The sequence below is a fragment of the Ursus maritimus genome, unplaced genomic scaffold (genome assembly GCF_017311325.1).
Source record: "Ursus maritimus isolate PB19 unplaced genomic scaffold, ASM1731132v1 scaffold_33, whole genome shotgun sequence".
Classification (NCBI taxonomy): Eukaryota; Metazoa; Chordata; class Mammalia; order Carnivora; family Ursidae; genus Ursus; species Ursus maritimus.
In genome coordinates this window covers 9,899,682-9,927,558 of record NW_024425897.1, presented here as the reverse complement: position 1 = coordinate 9,927,558, position 27,877 = coordinate 9,899,682, and the positions used below count along the sequence as shown (strand labels likewise).

At 38.6% G+C, this 27,877-nt stretch overlaps 1 protein-coding gene across 8 annotated transcripts in view; it reads right to left on the bottom strand.

Moving 5' to 3' along the window:
- Positions 1 to 27,877, bottom strand: part of MTMR3 (myotubularin related protein 3) — a 137,016-nt gene that overhangs the window by 22,246 nt on the left and 86,893 nt on the right. For all 8 annotated transcript variants that reach the window (XM_040619725.1, XM_040619724.1, XM_040619727.1 and 5 more), the window contains 6 exons: positions 21,755 to 21,844; positions 21,255 to 21,371; positions 13,671 to 13,753; positions 10,490 to 10,656; positions 3,834 to 3,930; positions 1,286 to 1,399 (listed from right to left, as the gene is read on the bottom strand). In XM_040619725.1, the coding sequence (XP_040475659.1) occupies positions 1,286 to 1,399; positions 3,834 to 3,930; positions 10,490 to 10,656; positions 13,671 to 13,753; positions 21,255 to 21,371; positions 21,755 to 21,844 (668 nt within the window). The remainder of the gene's footprint in view (positions 1 to 1,285; positions 1,400 to 3,833; positions 3,931 to 10,489; positions 10,657 to 13,670; positions 13,754 to 21,254; positions 21,372 to 21,754; positions 21,845 to 27,877) is intronic.

Here is a 27,877-nt window from a genome sequence, read left to right as displayed (position 1 = left end):
CCTTGCCACTTGAGTGATAGGTAAAATTTGGTGACCTACTTTTCTAGGGGTGTCTGAAAACAACAGTGATGAAAATTGAGATTGAAAACTTAATGGATTCCACTGGGCCAGAAACAAATACTTTTTCATCTCTCTCTATTCAGGATGGCCATCAGAATTTACCATCGGTGGACTAAATGAACAAGCTGGTTACCTCGGTGGAAATTCCACAAGGAGATAAATCCCTCCCTACAACCTCAGTATTTCAACGGAATTTACCATCGGTGGACTAAATGAACAAGCTGGTTACCTCGGTGGAAATTCCACAAGGAGATAAATCCCTCCCTACAACCTCAGTATTTCAACGGAATGCTTCCTGGCATGAAAGTCTCTAAGCCCCACTGGTTGGGCCCAAATTCAAGGAAAGCCCAAAAAGTCTGCAAACTGGAAAAATGTAATGGAGAATATAAATATTATAAAGAGATGACATCTTAAACAATTTCAAAATAAGAGAAAATGACTTCTTCAAATCTTAAACTGAGTCCTTGAGAACTGAGCTATTCCATGAATTATATATGAAAGCAGCCCCAGGAATACAACCTACTCCATGTACTGCTTAGGGAAGCCCAGTATTTACAGATTCATTCAGGTGGCACAGCATACCTACACAGTAAGACCTTCATTCCCATTTTACTAATTAGGAACAGGCTGAGGTCAGTTAGGGAATTTATTCAAGCTGCCTTAGCAAGAGCATCAGTGAAAAGATCTGAACTCCCAAGCCTGTGCTCGACACCACGCCACCATCCCCTTCTAGAACTTGCCTCCCTTGGCTCTCGTGCCTTTGATCTTTAAGATCTTCCATCTAGCCAAGCTCTAGCTGCCTTCTTTAACTGCTCCCTCTAAAAACAAAGCTCTTTCATGTGTCAAAGTTTCGACCACAAAGACAATCACAAATGACTCAACTCTCACTTTCCAGAACTCCTCTTTCTCAATCCAAAGGCCAACAGTGGAAGCTAAATGCAGTAACACATTACCTTCCCATAGAATGTCAGAGGATCTTAAAATAGCAAGACGAGCCACTTCTCTATTAAATTTTTCTTATCACTTGAACCATCAGCAAGTACTCTGGATGTGGTAAGTACTGGTGTGTCACTGAAGAGTGGCTTTAACAATAAGGAAGCACAAAATTGCCTGGGAAGTTCTCTGAACCCTTCCTTTCCTTCCCAGGTTAGCGGCTGCAGAGCAGCAGATCACATGCAGTGGGCAGTAGCACCAGACCAGGCTGGGCCTGGCCAGGCTTACTTACCTGTAGACGACAGCAGGGATGCGCTTCCAGGACCTGAAGCTTGCTACACTCTCTAGTTCTTTGTCGGTGATCCAGGCAGGCACTATGAGCTCCTGTGGATAGCTACCACATAGCCTAACAGGGAAGGTGAGAAAGAGGGAGTGGGGGAAGGAGACAGGGAGGGAGAAGAGGGAGAGACACTAGGTGAGCCAGCATAAGGATGCTGATCAAGCTACCCCAGAGCCAGTTAAAAGGCAATAAGGAGCTTTAGTTGAGTCTTGGCCTACTCAGCAGAACTATTCGCCTTAGGTGTTTACTTACGTATATGTTACGTAATACTATCTTGGACTGTTTCACTTTAGGCTGCCTTTGGGAATTTGGTGATCTTAACATCTGTGATATAAGGGGAGTCCACACGCAGTTACTTAGTTTCTTCACTGTAACTTTCTGTTGTAACAAACATACAGGTAATTTCTTAACTACACAAAGTGCACAGTCCAACTACAGAAGTGAGTCTGTCACCTCTACCAGACCCCCTCACTCTTTCAGGCTTCTGTCAAAGGGAAACATGTGAAGAAGGACAAAAGCCCACAATTTCAAGTTTTCAGAGCCCTTACAGAATTACTAACATATTCTTTGATGTGTCCTAATTATAGGTAACAGGTGCAGGCATGGGTATGCAGAAGCAGTACCATAAGTCAGGACATTTGCATACATAATCACAGCCCCAATGACCCAAGTTAGTCATGTGAGTAAGCTATTAATCATGATTTCTATAAAACATACTTCAGAATTATATTCAGGGGGGGGAAAGCTGTTTACGTTAGGAAGGAAGACAGGAGCTGTCTTCTAGTCAAGCTGGTGCCCTAAAAAGCAGTTCTGACAGGTTTTTCACTTAAGGACAATGTCTTTCCAATATTCCTTTTCAAAAGTGAAGGCAAGACGACCTTTAACCCAAATCTTAAAATACACAAATTCCTCCTCCTCCTGCACCACCACCGCCTGGCCCTAGCCTACCTTATGCATTGGAGGAAGATGCAGAAAACACCAAGTAGCTTAGGAATTGGGGGTTTTGATCCTTCTGCACTAAATACCTCCATCGTGTTCTCAATTTCCAGAAGATTAAATATCAGGAATTTAAAAGCCACTGAACCAAGAGAATATCTACAACCAAGAGTAGCTCTATAAACTTAACACCCACAGACTCCTAAAAATAACCTGGGACAACGTGACCATAGTTAATATGCTAACCATGAGTCTTGTTCTTTTGTCTTATTTCTTTTATCTTGTTTAAACCTTAAGAGTAAATTTAGCTCTCCCCTCTTTGTAGTAGGAAGAACTTTCCAGTGTCCTGAAGACTGGTTTCAGGTAGAAATAGTGGACTCTAAGACAAAAGTTAATTTTTAAAACCCATATTGAAGAGCAATTTTGAAAAACAAATGGCTTTTGAACTCAAACATTTTTTTTTCAGCAAGTTTAGCTTAACTTGGTTTTCTGACTTCACCCAATATTCTGATCATTATATTCCTTGTCCTGTAAGTAGTACACTACTTAGTAGTGACCTCTTTAGCAAATACTAGCTGCTTATATGTAGATAAGCAGTTTCCAGCATAGAAAAGGAGGGCTATACATGAGCAAAGCCTGTGGCAGTCTCAGCTCTCTGAGGCCTCTCCTCCAGTCTCCACCTTCATTCTCTGCTTTGACTTGTAACTGAGAACAGGCAAAAAGGTATGACAGGCCTGTAGCTCCTGTTTCTTCACAATACCCCAGGTTCTTACTTCCTTGGTCAATGGCCATGTGAAGAGCTGCATACAGTAACCAGCTGTAGTTTTTCCAATGAAAAATGAAAGGCTACCCATAAACAGACCAGGAAAATTGAGGCAATTCAAAAAACCGAACGATTAATGCTTCCAACTGCTAGAGGGAATCTTAGGAGAAAAATATTAATTCAAATCTCCTGAACAATTTTGTTTTATAGAAATTTGGACCACTAAAATCAGAGCAGTTAACTGCCTCTTCCATACCAAAGTACTTACACCTTTTAAGGGAATAAGTAATGGGAAATATTTAATAGTGCTTTTATTAATATTTAATGATTAAATGGTCATAGTTATGAAGTTAGAAAGAACAGAATAGTACTTATGCCTATTTCATAGAATCTGGAGTAAAATTAGTCATAAAAACTAGCTTCTAAGTGTTTTATCACTGCTTGTGAGATCACTGATTCTATCTCCAGTGTGATGTCAAGTAGTGATGAGACGAATGGAAACTGCCTGCCTACATGAGAACACGGTATTGTCTAGGAAATGCACACACCAGGAAGAATAGAGGCCTGGAGGGGATGGAAAGGAAGGTTCTGGAATCCTATGAAATATCACTTTTCCACTCCAGCGACAGCAATGGGAAAAGAAGGCTCAAGAAGTACTCTGAAGACCATGCAGTTAGATTTAATAAATAAAATTCCATTGAAATAAAATGTCTAAGTTCAGATGTTCTGCCACATGAGAACTGGGGTTTTTGCAAAGGCACTGGCTGTGAAACACAGTCCACAGGCACCGACACAACTCACTTGTACTTCTCATTGATGTTGGAAATCCTCCAGGCGTTGTTCATATCAAAACCCATCCGCTCCACTTCATTTTTAAACCTTGACGTTACATGCTCCCCTAGGGGCCAAAGACAGCAAAAAGAAAGAAATGAATACCATTTTGCAAAACAGGTAGAATGAAAGCATAGCTACCCTGCTCAGTTACATAAATAACATATATTTAGTTTTAGTTTAAAAAGTCCCTGTCAGGATAAGACTATATAAAGGAATGAGGAAATTAATTTTTAACAGAACTACAGCTAACACAATTTACACTAGTTTCAGGTGTATGACAGTGATTCAACAATTACATACATTATGAAATGCTCATCGTAAGTGAAGGTACTATCTGTCACCATACACAGTTATTACAACATTACTGACTATATTCCCTATGCTGTACTTTATATCCTCGTAACTTATTTATCACTGGAAGTTTGGACCTCTTAATCCCCTTCACCCATTTTGCCCATCCCCCTTCCACGTTTTGGCAACCAGAGAACCCGTGTGTTCTCTGTATTTATGAATCTGCATCTATTTTTTTGTTTGTTCATTTTTAGATTCCACATATAAGTGAAATCATATGGTGTTTGTCCTTCTCTTTCACTTAGCATAATAACCTCTAGGTCCCTCCATGTTGTCAAGAATGGAAAATTTTCTTTTTTATGACTCAGTAATATTCCTGTGTGTGTGTGTGTGTGTGTGTGTGTGTGTGTATACACATGCCACATCTTTATCCATTCATCTACTGATGAACACCTGCGTTGTTCCCACATCTTGGAATTTTGATCAAGAATTATGTTATCTCATTTAATCACTACTACCCACTCAGAGTAGTTATCACCAAGTTCACTTTACAGAGGACAAAATGGAGACTGAAAGAGGTTATTATGGCAAGTCCATCTAGTTCCAAAACCCAGTCCATGTCACTATAGTAGCTACTCTCCTATTTCCACACTCACAGTATACGTAAAAAATAAAATCAACAAGTTCACCAAGAATAGTAATACAAATCTACAACTCTTCATCAGAAACCTGATGGGCCAGATTTCAAAACTTGAGTTTTCTGGAGTTTAAGATGGTGTATATAATAAGTATTAGTTTAACGCTCTCAACAGGGTCTACTAATCAAACATTAATATTTCTACAGTGAAATGCATGGATAATTCACACTAAATGGAATAAGTAAAGCAACAAATAGCTTCATTTCAGCTCAGATCAGGTCAAGCCACTAAATAAGAAAAATCTTTTGATTTTCAGAGCCTAAGAGATTACAGAATTGCAGATAAGAGATCATGAAACTGTAACTGCTAGCACCCAGGAATCTCAGGAAACACTTTACAATCTAAGTAAAGCGCTAAGAATTTGTAAGAACATCCACCCCAACAAGTATTACCTGCCTACATTTGCCCTAATGAAATTGGCTTTCTCTTCCTAAAGACGGCAAGCAACAAATGCAGAAGTGAACCTAACATAAAACTCATTAAATCTGAAATAACTTTCTTTCTTGAAAACACACAGAGTCCTAGGTCAGTAAAAGAAATAAAAAATCATTAAGCAGTATCTCTAATATGTAGTGCTACAGGTTGTAAAATAAAGGTGGGGGCTGGGAGAAACTACAATAACAAATAAAAGCACAAAGCAGACTGCTTTGGTGATCAAAGTATAAAGCCTTACTCTCCCTGGGAAAGGAGCTTCAGAATAGGAAATAGCAATTACTTGAATGAAGGACAATTCTACAAAACTACTTCCCATTTAAACTGCTTTTCTTGAGCTTAAACTAGGTATTATATGTTTCCTGAAGGAGAGCTATAAAAAGATGAAGTGCTGAGATTCAGGAAGAAATAATCAGCTGAATGCATCCCATTTTGGAAAAGTTTGGAAGTGATGTAGGCTTTCAAATAGGAAAAAAGCTATCTGAAATGGGGTGCCATCTGTCTACAAATCGCAAGGAATAGTGACCATCAAGAATATTAGAGTCCTTCACTTTTAATCCCAATCTAAAAACTGTAAAACTATGACAATTTCCAAGTTCATTACTTGAGATTTTTCCCACCTGTGATACAGCTCCAAGTCTTTGCAAAGGTAAAAGTACTTTAATTAATGACTCTTAACATTAGTACCTCCAATCTTAGCATAAACACACAGGATGCCCTAAAAGGACCCTCTAATTTATAATAATCACCGGCAAATTACCACCACCACCATCACTGGCAATCTGCCCCAAGAAAAGCTTAGACGCACCATCAGGGGCATGAAATTCTGAGCTACACAAAGAAATATATACTGCGTAGCAAGCATAAAACATGTTATTCAAGTTCCTTGAGAACAAGGAATTTTAATTACCTTTGTATCCTCTAAAAACAGTGAGTTCCTAACTTTGAAACTAACCATCACAACCCAAATAAGAATTAGGTTTTACATCATAATCCAATACATGTTTATTTTAAAAAGAGTTTCACAAAACTACCCACATTTACTTTGTGTGATACATTTTTATATTTTTCTATCCTACATGTTTCATTTTGTATTTCATTCCTTAGAACTTTTGATTTCATGACCCACAAGTGGATCACAACTTAGTGTGAAAAGCAATGCTTAAAAAAAAAAATCTAGCAACAGACCTTAAACACATGAGTAATTCAATTGGCTTTTGCCAAACTGTGTTAGAAGTTCCCTTATGTTTATTCAGCTAGAAAAGTGAATGCCAAACACATCTATTTGCTGATTTCCCTTAAGAACTTCCCTCTAAAAATTCTTAGGTTTCCATTGATTCAATATTAGATATACTGTAATATCCCATTTTAAATATTACAGTTATAAGTTTGTTTGGCTTTGAATTTCCATATTAACCATCCTGTCTGCCCTCCCCCCAATGCCCAAATGAGGATGTGTCCTTTTTTAATGTTTAGTATTTCTTGTACAACAAATGCAAACAGTCCAGCAATTCTTATTTTAGTGGGAATGAAAACCTTTTTAAAGCAACGAGACCCTCTATCATAACCAGTGTCAATAGGCAGTCTAAAAAAAGTTTCCCCCCAAAGTCTACCTCCCTGGGTGATTCTGAGCATTCAAGCCCACAATTATAGGCAGCCTAAAGGTCTGGGATAGAAGAGCCAGTGAGGAAGAAGAACTGCACCAGCATCAGAGAAGGTGAGAACCAGCCCTCCCGGATTTTCAAATATGGAAGGAGGAATCACTCTTTTCTATGAACAAAGGTCCCAGTATAGTCATTTAAATGTATACTTACTGGACAACACTCAAACTCAAAAGACAGACTCTGCTGGTAAGGGCTTTGACTTTACACTCAACAGGCAGCTGCACAACAGCTGTTAAGACCCAGAGTCTTATGCTGTTCGTGGTTAAACAAGATGTGCTTAATGGGCGTTTCACAAAAGAGAGGTTAGAGAGATAGGTCTGATGCTACTAAACTAATAACTGAACTGCCCAGTCATTTGTCAGGGCCCCTGCCTAATGCTCGAGTACAGAATGATCACCAAGAAGGCAGCTACAATGAAGAGAAGAAAACTGAGCACATGGGAGAGAAGCTTTAAGCTTTCAGTCCATTCCTTTTTGAGAGTTTTGAAATGGGTCTAGGAGTCAAGACTTTTGCAAAGACTTTTGCAAGTTTCACAGGTAAATTCCCACAGCAATATTGAGACGTCTTCCAAACCAGATAAAGACTCAGAGCTTTGGCCACAATATGACTGGCTTAACTATGACAGCTTCAACAGTCAGAAACTTAAGATTTATACAAATACAAGGTAATGATGCAATTTTCCCATTTCCCTTCTTTCTGACACATTCTACTCTTAGCAGACTAGGCAGAGAAGAGTCCATAAAAGGCTTTATTAACTGCTGAAAGACTAAACTAATTTCAACCCTTCAGAGTCTATGCTTATGATCTCATATGTCGGAGCAGATTATACAAAGGCATTACTTGAAATATCTCAAGCGTTGTCTCACCCTAAAGATGACTTGTAAGAATGTGGTTGTCTGGTATGCTCATATTTGGTGAGTAATGCTGTAGCCACCACCAACACTCAACAATATTGGGTGGAGACAGAAGAACCAGGTTGACTGGCTTTAAAAATGCCACCACAGTATTTTTCACTAAGAGCAAGTTTTCCCTCTGTACTCCACAGTAAAAATATATAAAAAGGAAAAAGCCATACATATAAACACACTCAAACCAAGTCACTGAAGTACAGTAAGATTCCATGTAAGCAGTAGCAGGTTAACTTCAGTGTGGATCTGTGACATTAGGAAGAAACAAAATACAATCTTTACTCACAAAGTTCTAACCAATCAGTTACAATGGCATCACCTTGTATATTCATAATTTTCAAAACGCTCTGACAACCATGGCATATAGGAAGCACTCAAGATATTTACTGAACTGAACTCATCAACAATAACAGATTTCATCTTCAGGATACCCAGATCACCTTGGGCAGGAAGAACAGGAATATCCCAGTCTGAAGAACAAAGGAAACTAAAGTACAGAGAAGATAAATGGCTTGCCCAGTATTATTTTTTTAATTAAATGATAAAAGTACAGCTTTGAATTCAGGTTCTCTAGTTCTTAAATCAGTACTTTACCCCCCAAACACCTCCATCCATCACAAATTAATGAAAAGATAGAGAACACTGTGGACATCTGTATGTTCTGGTGGCCAACAAATACCAGATATCATCAGGAAGGGAAGGATCTGGGGACAGAAGTCATCCCAGGTCAAGACATAGCCATCCATAATTAAAAGAGTGAAGTTCTGACCTGGCACACCTTAGCAATATCCTAAGAGATGGCTCAAATCCAAAAGAAACTAATTTTATCAAGGGAATAAGGAGTCATCTAAAGAGATAAGGAATTTTCAGTCTGTAGCTGTGAGAAAACAGGTTAGGAGAAAAAGCAAGGCTTATTGACTAACCAACCTAAAACTAGGGATATGCGCTTTAGGGTTAGGAGTCTTAAACAACTGAAGTTCTTCTATAACACCACACAGCAAGATAAAACTCACTAATTTCATTATCTTAGGAAATGGTAGACACTAAAAATTTAGTAAGGCACACTGACTAAAAATTCAGCAAAAATACATGTAAGATTTGTGCATTTCACTGTATGTAAATTTTACCAAAAAAAAAAAAAAAAAAAAAAAAAAAAAACCTTGAAAAGAGCCATAAAACAACAAAATACAATGGCATCTCAATAAAGAAAGAAAAAGAAAAAGATGCAACGCTGTAGGAGCGAAGTCAGAGACAGTTTAAGCACATTCTCATACCCTTTCAAGGATAAGCACATTCTCATACCCTTTCAAGAATGGTGTGGACTCTTGTGGCTGACTCTGGTTTCACTGGCCTGCCCAGGCTCATGGGTAAGCTTGGGTTCCTGAAGCTTTCCTTGTGGCTCCACAAGGACAGTGCCTGTTTTTCATCCCTGCATCCACAGCACCCCATACAGTCAACTCTCAATAGCTGAGAACTGGGGTTAAGTCCTCTGTCGCTGACTGGCAGTGGGACCTGGCAGCAGGCTTTACCTCTGAGTTCCACTTCTTTGGTTCCCAAAACAAAGACACAAGCTATCCTCCTGCTTGATGAGGTCATGAGGGTCAAACAAAAGTATATCAAAGCATCTTTAAAAATAAGATGAAGCTTATGTTATAGTTTAATTATGACCCAAAAACTTCAACCAGTGAATGAGCCAGGAAACAAAGTGATGCAAGCAAAGCTAGATTAGCCTCAAATGTTTAAGGGCAGAATGGTTAAGACTGAAAATTCAGGATTAAAAACTAAGGTTTAAAGAAAAAAGTCCCAAGAGTAAGCGGAATTGGAAGGAGGTTCACAACTTCTCACTGCTTAGAAAAAGACTTAGCTTCCAGGCTGGATACACTAAAGACTGAGTGTTGGACTAGCAAAGTTCTATTTATGGCAACATAAAGTTTACAGACAACTACATGTGGAGAAATAACATGAACCTGATCCAAGCCATTTCTGAGGGAGAAAGAGTGGAACAAAGATATCCTGGGAAGTCAGGAGGCCTGGGCTCCAGCACAAGCTCAGCTTCTCTGTTTCTCCTGAGGGAAGTCACCTGGCCTCTCTGGACCACTGTTTCATCACCTAGGAGATGAAAGGGGTGATGACAGGAAATCTCTGACTTGAAAATCAAGAAGTTAGGGAAAGGCCATTTTCTATGCCACTATTCTGTACCCTACCCTCATATACCTCAGGACCTTTGTTCATGCAACTTGTGTTAACATTTTCCTCCTTTCTCTAATCAATGAACCCTTACTTATTCTACCCGAAAGCCTACTAAAAAGCTACTTTGAATGTGAAGTCTTCCCAAATGTGTATACAATACTCAAGGCTCCCTTCCATTAGGCTTCTTACAATACCCATTATACCTTACTATAGTTGTTTTAAGGCCCAGTAGATGGTGATGCCAAATCTAGTGTTCTTCCTTTCCCCTGAAAGGCAGGAAACGTGTTCTATTAAGCTCAGAAGTGACAGGCACATGCTAGGTGCTCCTTAAAATATACACTGAATGAATACGTGTATGCTTAGGAGTCCCATTTCATGTGAACGGTACTTCAAACAGTAGTTCCAAAAAGCCACCATGTGCACATTTTAGAAAGGTCTACCTGGTCTGCACAGGTCTCCATGTTGTTCTTTTTCACTGGCGTAGACCTCCATGCACCAAGCGTGGTATGCAAATGAGAAGAGATCTTCTATTTTCGCAGGTGGTCGGATTGCATTGTTCAGTCTCTTGAGCCACTCTTGACACTGCTCAAAGGTTGAGAACTGACACCTTTGTAAAGCCAAACAAGTATGGATGTAATTAGCAGACAGTTGACAATGAAACCTAAGGGAAGCCACCATTTCAAGAGTGCCTACCTCCTGGAGCAGTGACAGCTACAGTCAAGAAAGCATCAGAGGTGGCCATTCGCATGTTCATCATTTATAATTAAAAGAGGTCCAACAAATTTTAGCCAATGGTGCAAAATGTCAAAAAGAAAAAAAATGGACATGTGGAAAACTTATTTTTAGGCTGATGAAATCGCTTCTGAGATTGATTAAGGGTAATTATTGAAGTAAAATGGCAGTCTTCTCTTTCACAAGTAATGTTTCCCTTCTAACGTCTTCCACCAAAGCTTTATAAAGGTTGTCAAGAAATAGGTTTAGGAGAAGTTCTTTTTGTTTTGTTATAACCTATCAGGCCAAGCTCAAAAATAAATCATAGCACAACTTTTGGCCAGTTTGATGATAATTTCAAAATCCCTCTACTTCGCAAATAGAATACATCAGTAATTGTAGATCCAAAATAAGATACAGTATACTGAAACTTTCAGCTGTGACCATGTAGAGAACCAAACGATTCTATTATGAATTGTAATTTTGGGTACATATAATTAGATTCAATTAGGGCAAAAAATACTTCACCTTTTCAAATGCAGACAGTGTTTAAAACTGAGTGATTAATAAACAAGCCTTTTAAATATGAGTTGTAGTTAGTATCTTTCAAAAGCAAGCCAAACCTCAATGGCTAAAAGGCAACTTCTAAACCTTAAAACCAAGGAGGTCACTTCAGCCTCTCCCTCATTCCCATCAGTGTGGCTCCTCAACATGCCAACACTCACGCTTACCGGCACTCCCAAACCAGTCCAAGACATAAGGGGATTTAGAACTTCTAGAGCTACTAAATTTAAAAACACATTTCAGGCATCATTTTGCAGCCATTATAGTAAAGATTATATCAGATAAAAACTATAATGGTAAAGATTATATCAGATAAAAACCATAATGGATGTTAAATCAATGGAGAAACCTGATAAGCAGCAGGACATTTTCATTGTCTTAAAGTGCCTCTCACAGACAGTTTATGAGTTGCAAGGGAGAAACTGTAGAAATTATACAGAAAGCAGGTGTCACCTCAACAAGAGTGATCAAAATTAACATCACCAATAAGGGACAGATGGACACTGCTTGCTTCCAGATGTAATAGAGCATCCTGAGAAGGACACAACCTCACACATACAGTACTGTAACTGAGAATACACAACCTCCATTTAATCATGAGGAAACACTGTACAGACACAAAATGAGAAACATTCAATTAAAATAAAAGATTTATGGGGCGCCTGGGTGGCACAGCGGTTAAGCGTCTGCCTTCGGCTCAGGGCGTGATCCTGGCGTTATGGGATCAAGCCCCACATCAGGCTCCTCCGCTATGAGTCTGCTTCTTCCTCTCCCACTCCCCCTGCTTGTGTTCCCTCTCTCACTAGCTGTCTCTATCTCTGTTGAATAAATAAATAAAATCTTTAAAAAAATAAAATAAAAGATTTATATTCCTTAAAATATGAATGTCATAAAAGACAAAGAAAGGTAGTGAAAAACTTTTCAGACTAAAGAAGGCTACAGGGACGCCTGGGTGGCTCAGTCGATTAGGTGTCTGCCTTCAGCTCAGGTCATGATCCCAGGGTCCAGGATCGAGTCCCACATCGGGCTCCTTGCTCAGTGGGGAGCCTGCTTCTCCCTCTGCCTGCCACTCCCCCTGTTTGTGCATGCGCTCGCTCACTCTCTGATAAATGGATAAAATATTTAAAATATAAAAATAAAAAAGATAAAGAAGGCTAGAGAATCATAGTAACTAAGTGCAATACCTGACCCTGCATGGATCCTGTCCTGAACAAGGCGGGGGTGAGAGGATTGCTATAAAGGGCATTATTAGGTCAAATGGCAAAACCGGAACATGGATAGTAGACTAGATGAAAGTATTATGAGTGTAAAGTTGTGAAGCTGATAATGATACCATAGTTATGTAAGAAAATATCCCTATTCTTAGGAAAGCACACCAAAGTATTTCAAGATGAAAAGCCAGGATCATGTAACTTACTTTCAAATTGTTCAGAAAAAGAATCAATCTCTCACACACACACACACACACACACACACACACACACACACACACCCTGCAACCAGTAAAGCAAATGGGGTAAAAAATGTTAACAATATTGGTGTTCTGGGCACCTGGGTGGCACAGCGGTTGGGCGTCTGCCTTCGGCTCAGGGCGTGATCCCGGCGTTACGGGATCGAGCCCCACATCAGGCTCCTCCGCTATGAGCCTGCTTCTTCCTCTCCCACTCCCCCTGCTTGTGTTCCCTCTCTTACTGGCTGTCTCTATCTCTGTCGAATAAATAAATAAAAAATCTAAAAAAAAAAAAAAAAAATATTGGTGTCCCGTAACGCCGAGATCACACCCTGAGCCGAAGGCAGACGCTTAACCGCTGTGCCACCCAGGCGCCCCTGTAATATTTTAATTCTTGACCTTTTTTCGGTAAATTTGAAATTACTTCCAAGTAAAAAACTTAAAAACCACTTTCCGAATAGCGAAGTAGCCTAAAGATGAAGTATTTCAGGCACTAACTACTCAAAAAATATTCCTAACAAGGCTGACCCTCGAAAGCTGTTTTTCTGTTACCAAACCATGGATCCATTATTATTTTTTATTTACTTATGTTTTATTATGTTACATTAGTCACCATACAGTACATCATTAGTTTTTGACGTAGTGTTCCATGATTCATTGTTTGCGTATAACACCCAGTGCTCCATGCAATATGTGCCCTCCTTACTACCCATCACTGGGCTAACCCATCCCCCCCATCCCCCTCCCCCTCTAAAAACCTCTGTTTGTTTCCTGGAGTCTATAGTCTCTCATGGTTCATCTCCCCCTCTATTTTCTCCCCCTTCATTTTTCCCTTCATTTAAAAAAAAAAAAAAATGTATCTTCCACACAAACAGCAGCATAAACGCATCACGTACCTGATAACTTTGCAGTCTTTGCAAGTCAAATGAAGCTGAAATATATCCCGGCATTCAACACTTTCTATAAGCTGTAATGGAACCTGCAATTAAAAAAGATGAAGTCCTCTTAGTCAAGAAGGCATTGATCCTGCAGTTCCCTCAATGAGCCCAACAAGAAAGATTCAAAAGCTCTACATGGAAAAGCAGGAAACAGAACTGTGAATTTATCTGAATCAATAGCATACAAGTGATTTACTACTGAGTGAATTAGGGTTTCTCTTCCTTTCCCTCTAAATCAACAGCCTCAAGTCATGTCTGAGCATGAAGACAAGGAATGAAGAGGAGGCACCACCTCTGAAAGAACAGGGAAATATGTCATCTCTCAAGTATCAAACTCACAGTCTCTCCAAGTACTACTTTATACACTACAGCTAGCTGTGATTTGCAATGACAAAGGAGCTGAAGGGAACCAGAATGGTAATCTTGTCTTGTTTACAGAGAAGAAGTGCAGATCAAGGTGACTGTAGGACTACACTTATTTGCCCCAAATGACAAAGTGGGCTTGTGGCTTTGTGTCAGCACGGGAACATCCTGAAAAAGACTGGAGATCTAAACTGCCCACAAGCTGCACAGAAAAGACGTGCCTGCTTTGTCATGCTCTGTGCTCAGCAGAACAGACCCATAAACTATCAAAGAGAAGGGAGAAGGCCACACAGTGGTCAAAGGTCCTAAAACTAGCTGGTCTAATTTGCTTCAAAAGACCAGGAGGATCCCTGTTTGCCAAGTGGGGCTTGAGGCACAAATAAGCTGGAATGGTTCTCTCCCTGCCAATCTGGTAAGCAGACTCTACTGAACACAGAAGTAAGGACAACAGTGGAGACGGCTGGGAGAAGGGAAGGGAGGCAGATAGGGAAAGCATCTGAACAGGTGACAAATCTTCCAGATGACATAAGAATCCTCCCCCTCTTGGCTCAATTCACCTTGACTCAACCTTTGGTTTCAAAAAGCAATTTCCAAAACTTCTCAAGAGAACCTGACTTAGAGAAGGGGTAGACTACTGTCTGTTATACTATATCATGCCCAGGTAAAATGTAGCTCTGGGAATTCCAAGCAGCATTCAATAATTCATATTTAGCATGAGAAGAGGTGGGCCGTCTCCAACACAGTAACAAGAGAGTGCTGCCTGCACACGGTGGCCATCATATTAGCTGAGCCACTTTCAGAAACAGGCTTCCTGAAAACCCTGCCCCACCATGCAGTTGCCAGAGTCAGCAGAGAATTCTCAGAACAGTGATGTGAGAAATCAAAAAGAAGCCCAGTGCTGGATGTCTGGGACAAGAAACAGAAACCACGGCAGGGATTAAACAAGAGAAGCAAGTAAAATAATACTATATAGATAATGCCTGGGAGTTTCTAACTCAGGACCAGAGTCTTCTTGCTTAGTTCTAAGTCTATGATCTACAAAATTCTGTTATACTTCTAATAGGACTGGGAGTTAAGTGAAGAAATCTTGTGTTCTGAGAAAAAAGGAACTTTGGCTTTTTAAGTCCTTAACCAAAAAGTGCTGTGAGAAACTTCAGCTGATGCAGCTAAAAATTCTTCCAAGACCTCTACATCTCAGAAGGAAAAAAACAATATAGATCAATGGGTAGGGATAAATTGTAAAGGAAAAACAGCAGATTAAAAAGATGGAGATGGGGGCACCCGGGTGGCTCAGTCTGTTAAGCATCTGTATTCGGCTCAGGTCATAATCCCAGGGTCCTGGGATGGCGCCCTAAGTCAGACTCCCTGCTCAACGGGAAGTCTGCTTCTCCCTGTCCTTTTCCCCAAGTCTGTGCACGCACATGCACGCTGTCACTTTCTCTCTCTCAAATAAATAAATAAAATCTTAAAAAAAAAAAAAAAAAAAAGATGGAGACTGGAAGATGACACTGGTTTGTCTGCAGGCCAGTCCTTTGGGTGCCCTATAACAGACTCTCATATTGCATTTGTTTTTTTTTTGTTTTTTTTTTTTTTCGATGTACCCCCCCCCCGCTTTCCCTTCCCCCTTCATTCCCAAAAATGGCTGCAAGAATGGCAATTAAGAGGCCTGAATTCTAATTTCAATTTTCTAAAATTTTACCAACTAAAAGTCTGCCTGCTTCCTGACTTCCTTGGACCAGGTTCCAATGTTCCTATACGTTTTCTGAACATCAAATGGTCACAACACAGGAAGTCCCAGGCAGAGGGAATAGGAAGAGTCTGGAGTGGAATGAGAGGAGCTTTACAAAACCACACAGAGAAGTCACCTCAGAAGTCACCTGCATCCCAGGTCCCCTTCAATCACCTTCTTTTTAACTACAAAATCTGAAAACCAACTAATGCTATTAGCAGCTGCTGGAGGGAGTGAACGAGCCTGTGCTACCGTGCTACAAAGAACAGATAAGCTTTACATTCCCTACTGTTGGATCAGACCCCAAGTGCCTGTGTCCAGACTTCCAGAATAACAAACACCTCAGAGCATGCAAAATATTTGCTACCTAAAATGCATTCGATATGCAAATTCTTACACATTTTAACATCACAAATTTAAGGAAGAAGGATAAAAATACCGGATGCTACTATGCAGATACTACTTGCAAGTCACCAGGAAGAACCATGTGTAATCAGGTCATAGATGCGGAAAGCAGCATACTTTGATGCTCATGCAGCCTGTCGCGTGCGGGGGTTTAATATGCAGCAATAAAAGAGAGAGAAATATAAGAGAGAAATACCTGATTTTATACATCAAATGAACTCCCTTTTTTCTTCTCCTTTCTACCCCAATGTCTCCTTCAGTGTTCCCTCCACAGACTGCCTCCTCTTCCAAAAAGGCAGAACGGGCCTTCTTTTCCTCTTACACACCCAACCAAAACACACTAAGTTTCTTTACTTTTTTTTGAGGCCTGCTCCATTGCTTTTGGTTTTTCAATTTTCCTCACACATCAAAAGGATCTCTTACCATTTCTGTAACCAGGCAAACTCCATATTCAACCCCATTAGCAAACAATTACAGATTGTCTTCAATCTATACCACTAATCCAGGCCATTTTAGAGCCCAGGGAGGTTAAGCTTCTACGCTATAAGCTAGCAGCAAAGACAGGACCAGAATCCATGTCTGTCTTCTAGCCCAGGCTCCTTCCATTATAATGGTACACCTTTCTTTCTTCGTCTAAGATTGTCCTTCCTTTCTGCATGAGCTCTACTTTAGTGTTTCTCTCAGAACTAAGTGGCCTCGCCCCCAGGGACCTTTAAGGAAAAAATAGAATTTAAACCAGATTCCTTATGGGCAGTTCTATCCATGGAAGAGTAGGAAGAAATCTAAAGTCACATTCAAATCCTCCCTAACCCAGTGATCCAGTGTTTTGTAGCAACTCATTTTCTTTTTGCTTTCTCCTCTACCTTCTTCTTGCCAGATAATTCTATCTTCCTTTACAGTGATTTTCCTCTTATAATCTCCACCAAACTCATGCTCAAAAGAATGCATCAAACACACTCAGTGTTGTTAATTCCTCAGAAGGCCAACAGTTACATCACGGACACCAAAATTTGTTAAGAGCATCAATCCAAAAAAGCAGAAGAGCAGGGGTTAAAAATTCTAATAGACATGCACAGTATTAAAGATCCATAGTACCGTCTCACTCCAGACGGAATTCTATGTCATCATAGAATTTAATTCTTTCTTGGTGTGTGTGTGCGCGCGCGCACGCACATGCACGTATGCGGTATTTTTAAGCACCAGAATTTAAAAGTGGGATATTTCTACCTTTTATAAACAATGCTCTTTTTATAGCCTGAATGGAAAGTATTAATTCTGTACATACATTTGAATTAAAAATGGCAGTAACAGAGTGAAAATAATGACTCTAAACCTAAAATCTGTAATAAGCTGTGGAATATCTGGGCTCTAAGTCTTATTATATAAAAACCAGTCAGAAGAAGACTGTCACAGGTTAAAGATACAAACTCTTTACTGCTCACCTTTTATATTTACAAGCTGCTCTGCCAGCACTGATTCAGAGACCTCTGCTGGCATATGAATACTGTGGCCAATGTGCATGAAGGGTTAACAATAACCTCCTTCTGATGCTTGGGGAATAAAGAATTTTGCTGTACTACAGTCAGACAATGAAAAAAAATGTGAAAAAATGCTAAGGAAAGTGTTTGCAGCTGCTACACTTGCACATTTTTCCTAAAAAGCATTAATAGACCAGCCTGGAATCAGAAGCTCTAACGTCCTTTTAAATACTAATGCTGATTTTACAAATTATTCCTAGTTGAAATTCACTTTACATTTTTTGAAGATCACAATTCCACCTGTTTATGTATAAAGTGGGGCTTTTTCCTCACTCCACAAATTGTTCTCAGCATACTGTACCACTAGCACTTTGCCTAGTAAAAGGGAAGGGACTCATGCAGAGAGGACAAATTCTGCTGCTTTGCAAGGTGAGCATCTGACAGTCAAAACCAACTTGTTCCAAAGCACAGGTGCAAAAACCACCTAGTATTCTCATGCTACTTACTGGGATTTCAGAAGCAGCAGATTGAGAGGCAGTCTATTGAATAATACAACAAAAATTGTTTTAAATTTTCATGAATTCCACTTGAACACTTACTTGTTTATAAACGAGCTGAGCAAAGAAATACACCTGTACATATGTAAAAATACAGTTTGGGAAAAGCACAGAATGGGAGCAATTCATACCTTAAATGCTACAAATGAACTCTCCTACAGACATTCTTTATTCTAGGACTTGGAAACCTGATACCCAGTGAATATGTTTAAAGTAATGATATCTAAATGGTATCTAAATCTATAGGCATGTTTGACTCAGTGTGCTGTAAAATTAAGAGAGAATATATGATATCAGGTAGCTATCTGAAACTTGATGGTAAGTCACTTTCTAAAGTGCTAAGTGTGTTGATTTAAAAGCATACAAAATGATGCAAACCAGGGCATGCCACAGTACATACTGACACATTTGGACTTTGATGGTTAAAATGTGTTTGATTTAGATATTATAACCTTTAAAAGGGAGTCCCTGGATCTCACATATTTTACTGAAATACTTATCTGCTGAGAGAAGGAAAGAAAAGGAAAGGGAAAAGGGAAGGGGGAAAAGGGAAAAAGGAAAAGGGAAAGGAAAAGAAAAAAAGGAAAAAGGAAAGGAGGAGCAATACCACCAACTCTCTGGTTTCCACCCAGGACCTACTGCAGGAAGAGCCACATTTTGTGGAGTAACCACAGGTTTAGAAACCTTAGAACTAACTGTGATGTGATTATTTGTATGGAGATATCCTAGTCTCTATTTGAAATGTTTAAAGTCACTGCAATGCCAAAATACTTTTGCACAATCATTTGAGTGCAAAGCCATTATCTTGGGACTTTTACATGACATGCAGGCTCTATGCCTTAGAGGGTTATTATGCTGAGAAAACATTTTTAGGTGAGGAAATGGGTCAAAAGTAAGAACAGTGGTAAGTTTTCTTAAGCACTGTACCTCAATCACAATGGGGGATCAACAATTCCAGTAAACAGCCTACTCATACAGCTACTGTTAGATACAATGATGACACAGTCCTAGTCACACAGAAATTTGTTTTTAAATGAGCTTTAAACCCAAAAGGGGTTTTAAAATGGTCTAATATCCATTACAAACTCATATCAACTTCAATTCACTTAATATTTATTTACTGAATACCATGGCACCAGGAAACATGCTAAGTCTGAAGATACAAAGATGAATAACCAAAAAATTACAACACACCTCATAAATGTTGTAAAAGCATGTTTGAGATACTGAGAAGCCAGAGGCAAGGGTAACAAACTGTCAGGGAGGGAATGGAGAAAGGCTTCACAGAAGTTATCACCTAAACTGGGTTTTGACAGATGAAGAGAAATTCTCCAGGCAGGAGAGAAGAGAGAGAATTCAAAGGTGTGAGGTGTTGCTTAATACGTCAAGGAGGGAAGTTTTACTAATAATACAAAGGGGAGAAGGGGGGAAAGAGAGAAACTGACGACCAAGGATCACACACTTAGCCTAATACCATGCTAAGTAATTTTATCTTAGAAGTACTACAGAAACACGAACAGCCTTACGCTGGTAAATGACATGATCAAATCCATGCTTTCTCTCCAAGAGACCCTATTCCCAAAGAGATCTAAAAATAGCCTCTGAAATACCTGGCTCTAAGGCAATAAGTTGGGAAATAGGGGAAAATATGGAAAAATACAATAACATGAAACTATATCATCCCCCTAAGCAACTTCATTACAATTTCATTAACTCCAACCATATAAACGGAATTTAAACACAAAATTAAACAGGGCAATTCTAATTATTACTGTCCTTACTTCCACAGTGGCTGGGAGGCGGTTTCTGGCTGCCGGGATTTGTTGCCAGGATTTTATAGGAGTTTTTATCCCGTTCCCTCCTATCATGACCACCCAGTATCAAATGGACCCTTCTGAACACAGTGCTATATGGTATGAATGCACAGCATGCCTCTTTCCTTGATGAATCCAATGTGTTTTTTTAACTGACGGACAGTAATAGCTAGGATCATAGCCCAAATCTAGATGCCAGTAGGAATTCAGGCCACAACGGCTCCTGGATATAAAAGCTTAACTACAAAGAATAATAATAAACACTACATAAATAATGAATACCAATTACAAACAAATGGCAGCATTTTGACAAACAAAAGAATTTGACAAAGAAGTTGGATAACTTCTGGACCACTGAGTAAAATGAACTTAAGTGACAGATTTCAAAGAATCCCAAAATGAACCCCAAAACACACAACGTGAAGTCTGAACGAAAGGTGAGTCCTGAACTTTTATAAAACGTCTTAATACATTTCTCAGTGCTAGAATCAAAGTGCAGAAAGAAAGTCACAATACTAGCAATGGAAAAAGGAAGAAGGTATTCATTTGGTGAAGTACATGAACTTCTGTATCTTTGTGGTGAAAGGCACATTCATTGAATACTACTAATGATGGCAGTGCATTGAAGAACCAGTTCACTGAGAATACCCTCATAACTGAAAAGGGTAAATGCACTCTTGGGAACTGGGAGCCTCCCTTTTCTTCAGTAATACAGTCCATTATGCAAATAAACATTGTATTTAACATCCATGCTTGTTCCACTAAGAAGCCATTAGCATTAACTTCATCCTATAATGAAGCTCAAAGTACATCTCATCATTTGACATTAAGGTCCCAGAAATTATCTCAACTGAGGCAGTTGATAAGTACTGAAGACTGAAGAATAAAAGCCTATACAGCCTTTGTACCCTTATAAAGCTTAATGATACACCATTACCTAGTACAAATCGTTTGGTGTTACTAAACAATGGACAATTCAGCTACAACTACGTTTATCATTTTAAATCAAGCATAAGAGTTGCTTGCTAACCTAGTGTCCCCTAAGTGCTAAATTAAGTGAGAGAAAAGCAGAGCATACAATGTTGTCATACCCAACTCTGTATAACACTCCTCTCTTTGAGAACATTAACAAGTTGTTGTTTTTTTACTTCCTTTTTCCATCTACTTTAGTGGGAGAACAGTTGGTAATCACTTACATTAACAAGAGACTCCTTGAACTTGATGTGAAGTCTATAATTAGAAAGGGCAATGATGGCATCCTCAGCACGGCCCACATACTCTGTGCTTTCTCCATGAAGTTCAAGAAAAGGAACCTTCAAAACGAAGAAGAAACCTTTCAGAGTTCTAAAGCAGTAAAGCAAAGTCTTCAAGCACAGGCTGTCACTCAAAATACCTGTCACTCAAAATACAGTAAATAAATAAGGGACCTAAAGAGAATGACTTATATCAACATAATTCAAATATACCTGCTTATTCAAATTCTAGACTACTGACAGAGATCATCACCTCAAATAATGAATTCTCAGGAAATAAATCTTTCTAAAAAGAAGAGCTGTTTTCCAGCTTGCATTTCTACTATGTGTATGGTTTTGGGAAAAACAAAATTACACAGTGCATTACTTCAATCCATTAGCTCTGCTACATTGTTACTATGATGCTAAATACTTATTTTATAATCAAAATGGCCTGTAATTACCTGAAGATTCTCATCCTCCCGAATCAGCTGCTTCCTGGGAAAGATCTGATTGGCCTGGATACACTCAAGACTGTGCCGAGTCTCTTCATCCTGAAAAAATCCAAAACCTTTAAATAATTTCAAAGCTCTCAGCCATCCATGTTTTATTTTTCTGCCATGTCTAGTAGCATGATCACAACTGAGTCCAATTAGCAAGGTGAACAGGCAGGAAGCTCAAGGAAAAAATATTCATCCCCCAAGTGTTCCATCCAATATATTAGGTGTCTCTAATCAGAAAATACATGGATGCTAAGAACATTTTTACTAAAAGCACAAATAAGTTATTAGTACACTGTAAGAGAAACCAAGATAATTTTTTCTCTTTAAGTTATAACCTTAAATTCTTATTTCTGAAAGCTATATCCTGAATTACTTAAGAATGAAATGATGTGAGGTCTACAATTTGCTTCAAAGTAATTGGAAGGGGAAGAGTAAGAAGGGAGTGAGTGGGAAACAAATGAAACAGTATTATCCATGAGGGATAACTGAGAAAACTGGGAAAAGCAGGGGTTCACTAAACCATCGTGTCTACTTTGGTTAGATGTAAGATTTCCATAACGGAAAGGTTTCTTTAAAAATTTAAGTTTAGGGGATGCCTGGGTGGCTCAGTCAGTTAAGCGTCTGCCTTTGGCTCAGGTCATGATCCCAGGGTCCCGGGATCGAGTCCCACATTGGGCTCCCTGCTCAGCAGAGAGTCTGCTTCTCCCTCTGCCTGCTGCTCCCCTGCTTGTACTCGTTCTGACAAATAAATAAAATCTTTAAAAAAAAAATTTAAGTTTAGAAACTGAATCCTTCAAAAACTGAAAACGTGTGAACCACTGTCCCTAGTTTAATCTGCCTTATATTACAAAACAGATTTCTACTAAGACAATTTCAAAAAAAGCAAAATTCTACTCTAAATGGCACTTGAATTGAAATATAATGTGTATAAAAAAGTAGTCTTTTATATTATGAATTTTTATGGTTTAGGTAGACAGGAGAAAAGAAATCTACTGGAAAGCCTAACTGTAAATTATTATAGAATCTGTTTTATACAGCTCATTTTACAAGAGCAAAATATCATGTTCCTCTGACAGCAATCAGAATTATAAACACTAGTTAGTGGACAGTTCTACCTACATGTCCTGCTTAACACAATTCCAGAAATTCTTTAAATCTCCTCAAAGGAAAAGATAAATCCTACCTATAAATAACATCCTACCTATATATATCCTAGCTATAAAACCCACTTACAGTTTTACCTAATAGCAACCTTAATCATAAAACAATAACACTGTGGCTCTCAAAGTGAGGTCTACAGATTCTGAGATCCTTCCAGGGGCTCTATGTGGTCAGAAACATCTCCACATTAGTACTAAGACATTATCTGCCTTTTTTCACTGTATGGACATTTGTACTAACAGTACAAAAACTGATAAAAGTATTGGCACCTTAGTATAAGCTATGACACCAATTTCACTTAGGATGTCCTTGATAAAGCAGGGGGGAAATGATAAAATTTTTTAAAATCTTGACCCTTCAGTAAGTCTTTTTTTATACAGGAAATAACACCTCTGCCACATACTGATGTATTACGGTTGTCTCAAGGTAAAGCATCTGTGCAGCTGTTTTAGTTACCAGCTGAACTAACCAGTTTTTTTCATTAAATACCATTCTAATTGAAAGAACTGACAAACTATAATTCAAACTTAAGCTGGCAGATTTTTTCCCTCCAAATGACATTATTAATTGCTAATGATAAAGCTTTTATGTGAAAATTCGAATCTTGGAAAACCCATCATCTGCTAAAATGAAGAACTTCACAGATTCCCAATACTTAAGCAGACTTTTCTGATGAAATCAGAGGTGATAGTACCAAATGTGATTTTTATTTTTACTTTTTTTAAAGATTTCATTTATTTATTTGTCAAAGAGAGAGAGAGTGAGCGCACCCGTGCACAAGCAGGGGGAAATGCAGGCAGAGGGAGAAGCAGGCTCCCACTGAGCAAGAAGCCCAATGCGGAACTCAATGTCAGGATCCTGGCATCATGACCCAAGCTGAAGGCAGATGCTTAACTGACTGAGCCACCCAGGCACCCCCCAAATGTGATTTTTGGGCACCTGGGTGGGTCAGTCAGTTAAGCACCCAACTCTTGATCTCAGCTCAGGTCTTATCTCGGGATCGTGAGTTCAAAGCCCCACACTGGGCTCCATGCTGGGTGTGGAGCCTACTTAATAAAAAATAAAAGAACTTATATAGAGAAATATGTCTATATTTGGAAGATCTGCATTATTCAGTGAATGAACAATTATTTTCAAAATGACAAATGTATAATGTTACAAAATCATGCATGGATAAAAGATCCATTTAAAGTGCAAGACAGACCAATGGCTTTAAATGTAATAGAATACATTGGGGTGCCCAGGTGGTGCGGTAAGTTAAGTGTCTGACTCTTGATTTAAGCTTAGGTCATGATCTCAGGGTCGTGAGATCAAGCCCCATGTCCAGCTCCGCACTCAGCGCAGAGTCCACTTAGGACACTCTCTCCCTCTCCCACTGCCCCTCCCATCTAAAATAAATAAATCTTTAAAAAAATGTAACAATATAATAAGTTCACTGATATGGTTTCAGATTCCACATTACAACTAACCTTTACAGAAATATTACTTGTCAAAACAAAACAAAACAAATATTCCTTGTTTAGGTATAACAGAAGATTATATACAATATTCTCCAGTTGGAAAAACTATTAAAATATTTTTCTAACTACATATCTGTGTGAAGCTAGATTTACTTCATATATTTCAACATTTTTTTCAACAACATATTTTAACAAATTAAATGCAGAAGTAGATATGAGGATCTAGCTATCATCTATTAAGCAAAACATTAGAGATCTATAAAAATTTTAAAATAATGCCACTGTTTACATTATTTCTGAGTCAGAAAAAAGTTATTTTTATCAAAAATGTTATTTATGCTAACATTTAGTTGGTTATTATTTTTTTTAAGATTTTATTTTTAAGTAATCTCTACACCCAACATGGGGCTCAAACTCACAACCCCAAGATCAAGAGTTGCACGCTCTACTGAATGAGCCCACCAGGCACCCCAGTTACTGTTATTTTTAAACGAACATAAGAACACTTAAAAGACTTCTCAATTTTAAACCCCAGATTTAACTTCTAATAAAGTATATAGACAGACATACCCCATATAAACAAAATCTCTCTGGGGTCCTCAATAAGTTAGAATGTAAGAAGGGTTCCTCGAAGCAAAGAGTTGGAGAAATGTTGCTCTATCTACTACACTGCAACACTAAATACCATGCAACTGGTCTCATCTGAAGTCACACTTTCTCTAAAACCATTCTGCCAGCACTAATCTGTGACAAGAAGAGTCATAGAGAAATTGAATAGCAATCCCTCACCCATTACCACCATAAAATCAGTCTCTTGGCTGCTAGCTGACTGGGCCCATTCCATCCCCTCTAAGGAGCCACTTTATTTTGAGGCTTTTAAAGGTTTTACCAGCCTTTTAAAGGTTTGATATTTAAAACACAGAAATTACTGACTTCAAGTTCTAAAAATAAAACTGTAACAACTTTATAAGTGGTTCATGAAATCCAAAAAAAATTTACGAAACTTCAATCATTAAATAAAGTCTTGCTATGTTTGAAAACAAATCATGTGTTTAATAGAGTCACATCCCTAAGGCTGTGAGGTATTCACCATGATGAATTAAGAAATTACGGCTGATAAGTAATTATAAAAGCAAAAGTATAAAAATCTATTCAGTTTCTTACAGCAAAAAAAAAAAAGTCTAATTAAGGCAGTATATTTCAGTAAGGTTGATATCATGTTGCTTAGAGCCTCTAAAAACATAATTACTTGGGGTGTACAAAGGTTTGTACAAAGGTTTGTAAAAAGGCTCCACTCCCATAAATCCCAAAATAACTTGTTATATGAAGAGATCTGTGTCAATCTGTTCCATTTTATCCCTCTTCAGTCATTTCCTCCGAGGTCAATGACTGGGTGAAGGAATAACAAGGGACATAGTCATATTTGAAAGAAACTTATTTTTCTATGTTACCTTTTGTCTTTTTAACCAATTCTACTTCCATTCTTAAGAGGAAGCTCTTGACTCAAAGAACACTGAGTATTTACACTTAGAACTAAGAAAAGATATGAGGAATCTTGAATTTAGAAAGATTTTTCTCAGAAATCAATAGGGGAGAGGTAGGAAACACTATGGGGGGAATGCTTTTAAAAATTATTACATAAAAGGGGCACCTGGGTATCTAGGTCGGTTAAGCGTTTGATTCTTGATTTTGGCTCAGGTTGTGATCTAGGGGGTCGTGAGATCAAGCCCTACGTGGGGCTCTGCACTCAGCGGGGAGCCTGTTTGAGATTCTCTCCCTCTCCCCCAGCTCCCTCTCTCTCTAATAAATATATCTTAAAAAAATTATTACATAAAAGCACACTGTAAACATGCCTCCCCAGCATCACATTAACTTTTTAACTCACACAAATATATAGGCCTAAACTTTTATTCTCTTCAAGATCATTTTACAGAGGCACTCATTTCTTCAAGTGATTACCGGACCTAGTTTTTTACTGACCTTTAGATAGCACAGAATTAAAATAATGTAGCAAGCTAAAAACAAAACCAAAAATGAGAAGCCATTATGAATCTATTCTTTCCAGCACATTCACTTGGGTGCTAATCCATGCCAATGTATATAACCAAATGTATATAGCCAGTGAAAACTGAAAATGGAATGAATGATTTTGAACATGAGAGAACAGAGAATTAAGTCAGCAAGACAAGATCATCAAGTAATTTTTCACAGTCAAATAAAATAAGTGCTCTTTTTAAAAGACTATCTCAATTCACATTACCTATAAGGTTTTAAGAGCTTATTTCCCCCTTGTACATAAATATGTATTTAATCACCAAGGATTTAAATTAACATTAGGACAAGCTACTGACATCCTAAAAGAATGGTGTTTCAAAAAAACATTATCTAGCTAACACGTAAGTTGAATTAACTGCCTAATTTATTATAGTTTTTAAGTTTCATGGGTAAAAAAGGTCAAATTGAGATGGCTGATAGAGCAAGGAGCTGGAAGGAGACAAAGGGAAGGAAGAAACAGACTGGCAAGTCTTGGCCTCATAAGAGGCTTGCAAAATTTCTCCCAGGCTACAGGTAGTAATTTATTAGTACTAGCGAGCATGTATTCCACATGGTCGATTTCCTGGTATTGCTGAGCAACACCAGGCATTGCGGAATCTGGCACTTCTTAGTCTCTACCAGTTCCATAATGTTGGTGGGGCTACCTACAAAATCTTGAAAAGGGATTAGTCACCACAGTTCCAGGCCAGTTTCTGCTATTGGCTTTTGCAGGTAAGAGAGGTAATCCATGCCTTAGAGGGGAAATCAACTTACAAATAAATATTTAAAGAACACAGGAAGCAGAGACTGCCAACAAGTCAAAATGCCTATTAACTAAGTTCATATACAATGTTCCAGGATTAAAAAAAAAAAATCTACTGCTGAGAATAAAGTATGTGTAGAAATATTGGACAAAATGTAAAAATGAAAATATCCGTCTCAATGTCAATTCCAGTCATTATTCTTAAGACTGGTATTGAAGGCCATCAAAAATACAAATTTCTCTTGATAAAATGCTTGGGATTTGTTTCAAAATAATGCAAGAGTCGACAGTGAGGAAGTCAGAAGAACAAGTATGGCCATGAATTAATAATTACTGCAGTGGATTGATCATACAATGGTTCACTGTACTATTCTCTTTGTACAAGCTTGAGATTTTCCATAATAAACCATGAAAACATATTCTAATGCTTAACTTCCCAAAAAGACTTCAATCTCATTTAAGAATCTTTACAAGCATGAGAGAGAGGATGTTACTCAAATCAGTACAGACGTACACATTTTAAAAAAGAAAATTCGGGGCACCTGGGTGGATCAGTCAATTAAGTGTCTGCCTTTGGCTCAGGTCATGATCCCTGGGTCTGGGGATCGAGCCCTGCATCGGGCTCCTTGCTCAGCAGGGCGCCTGCTTCTCCCTCTCCCTGCTGCC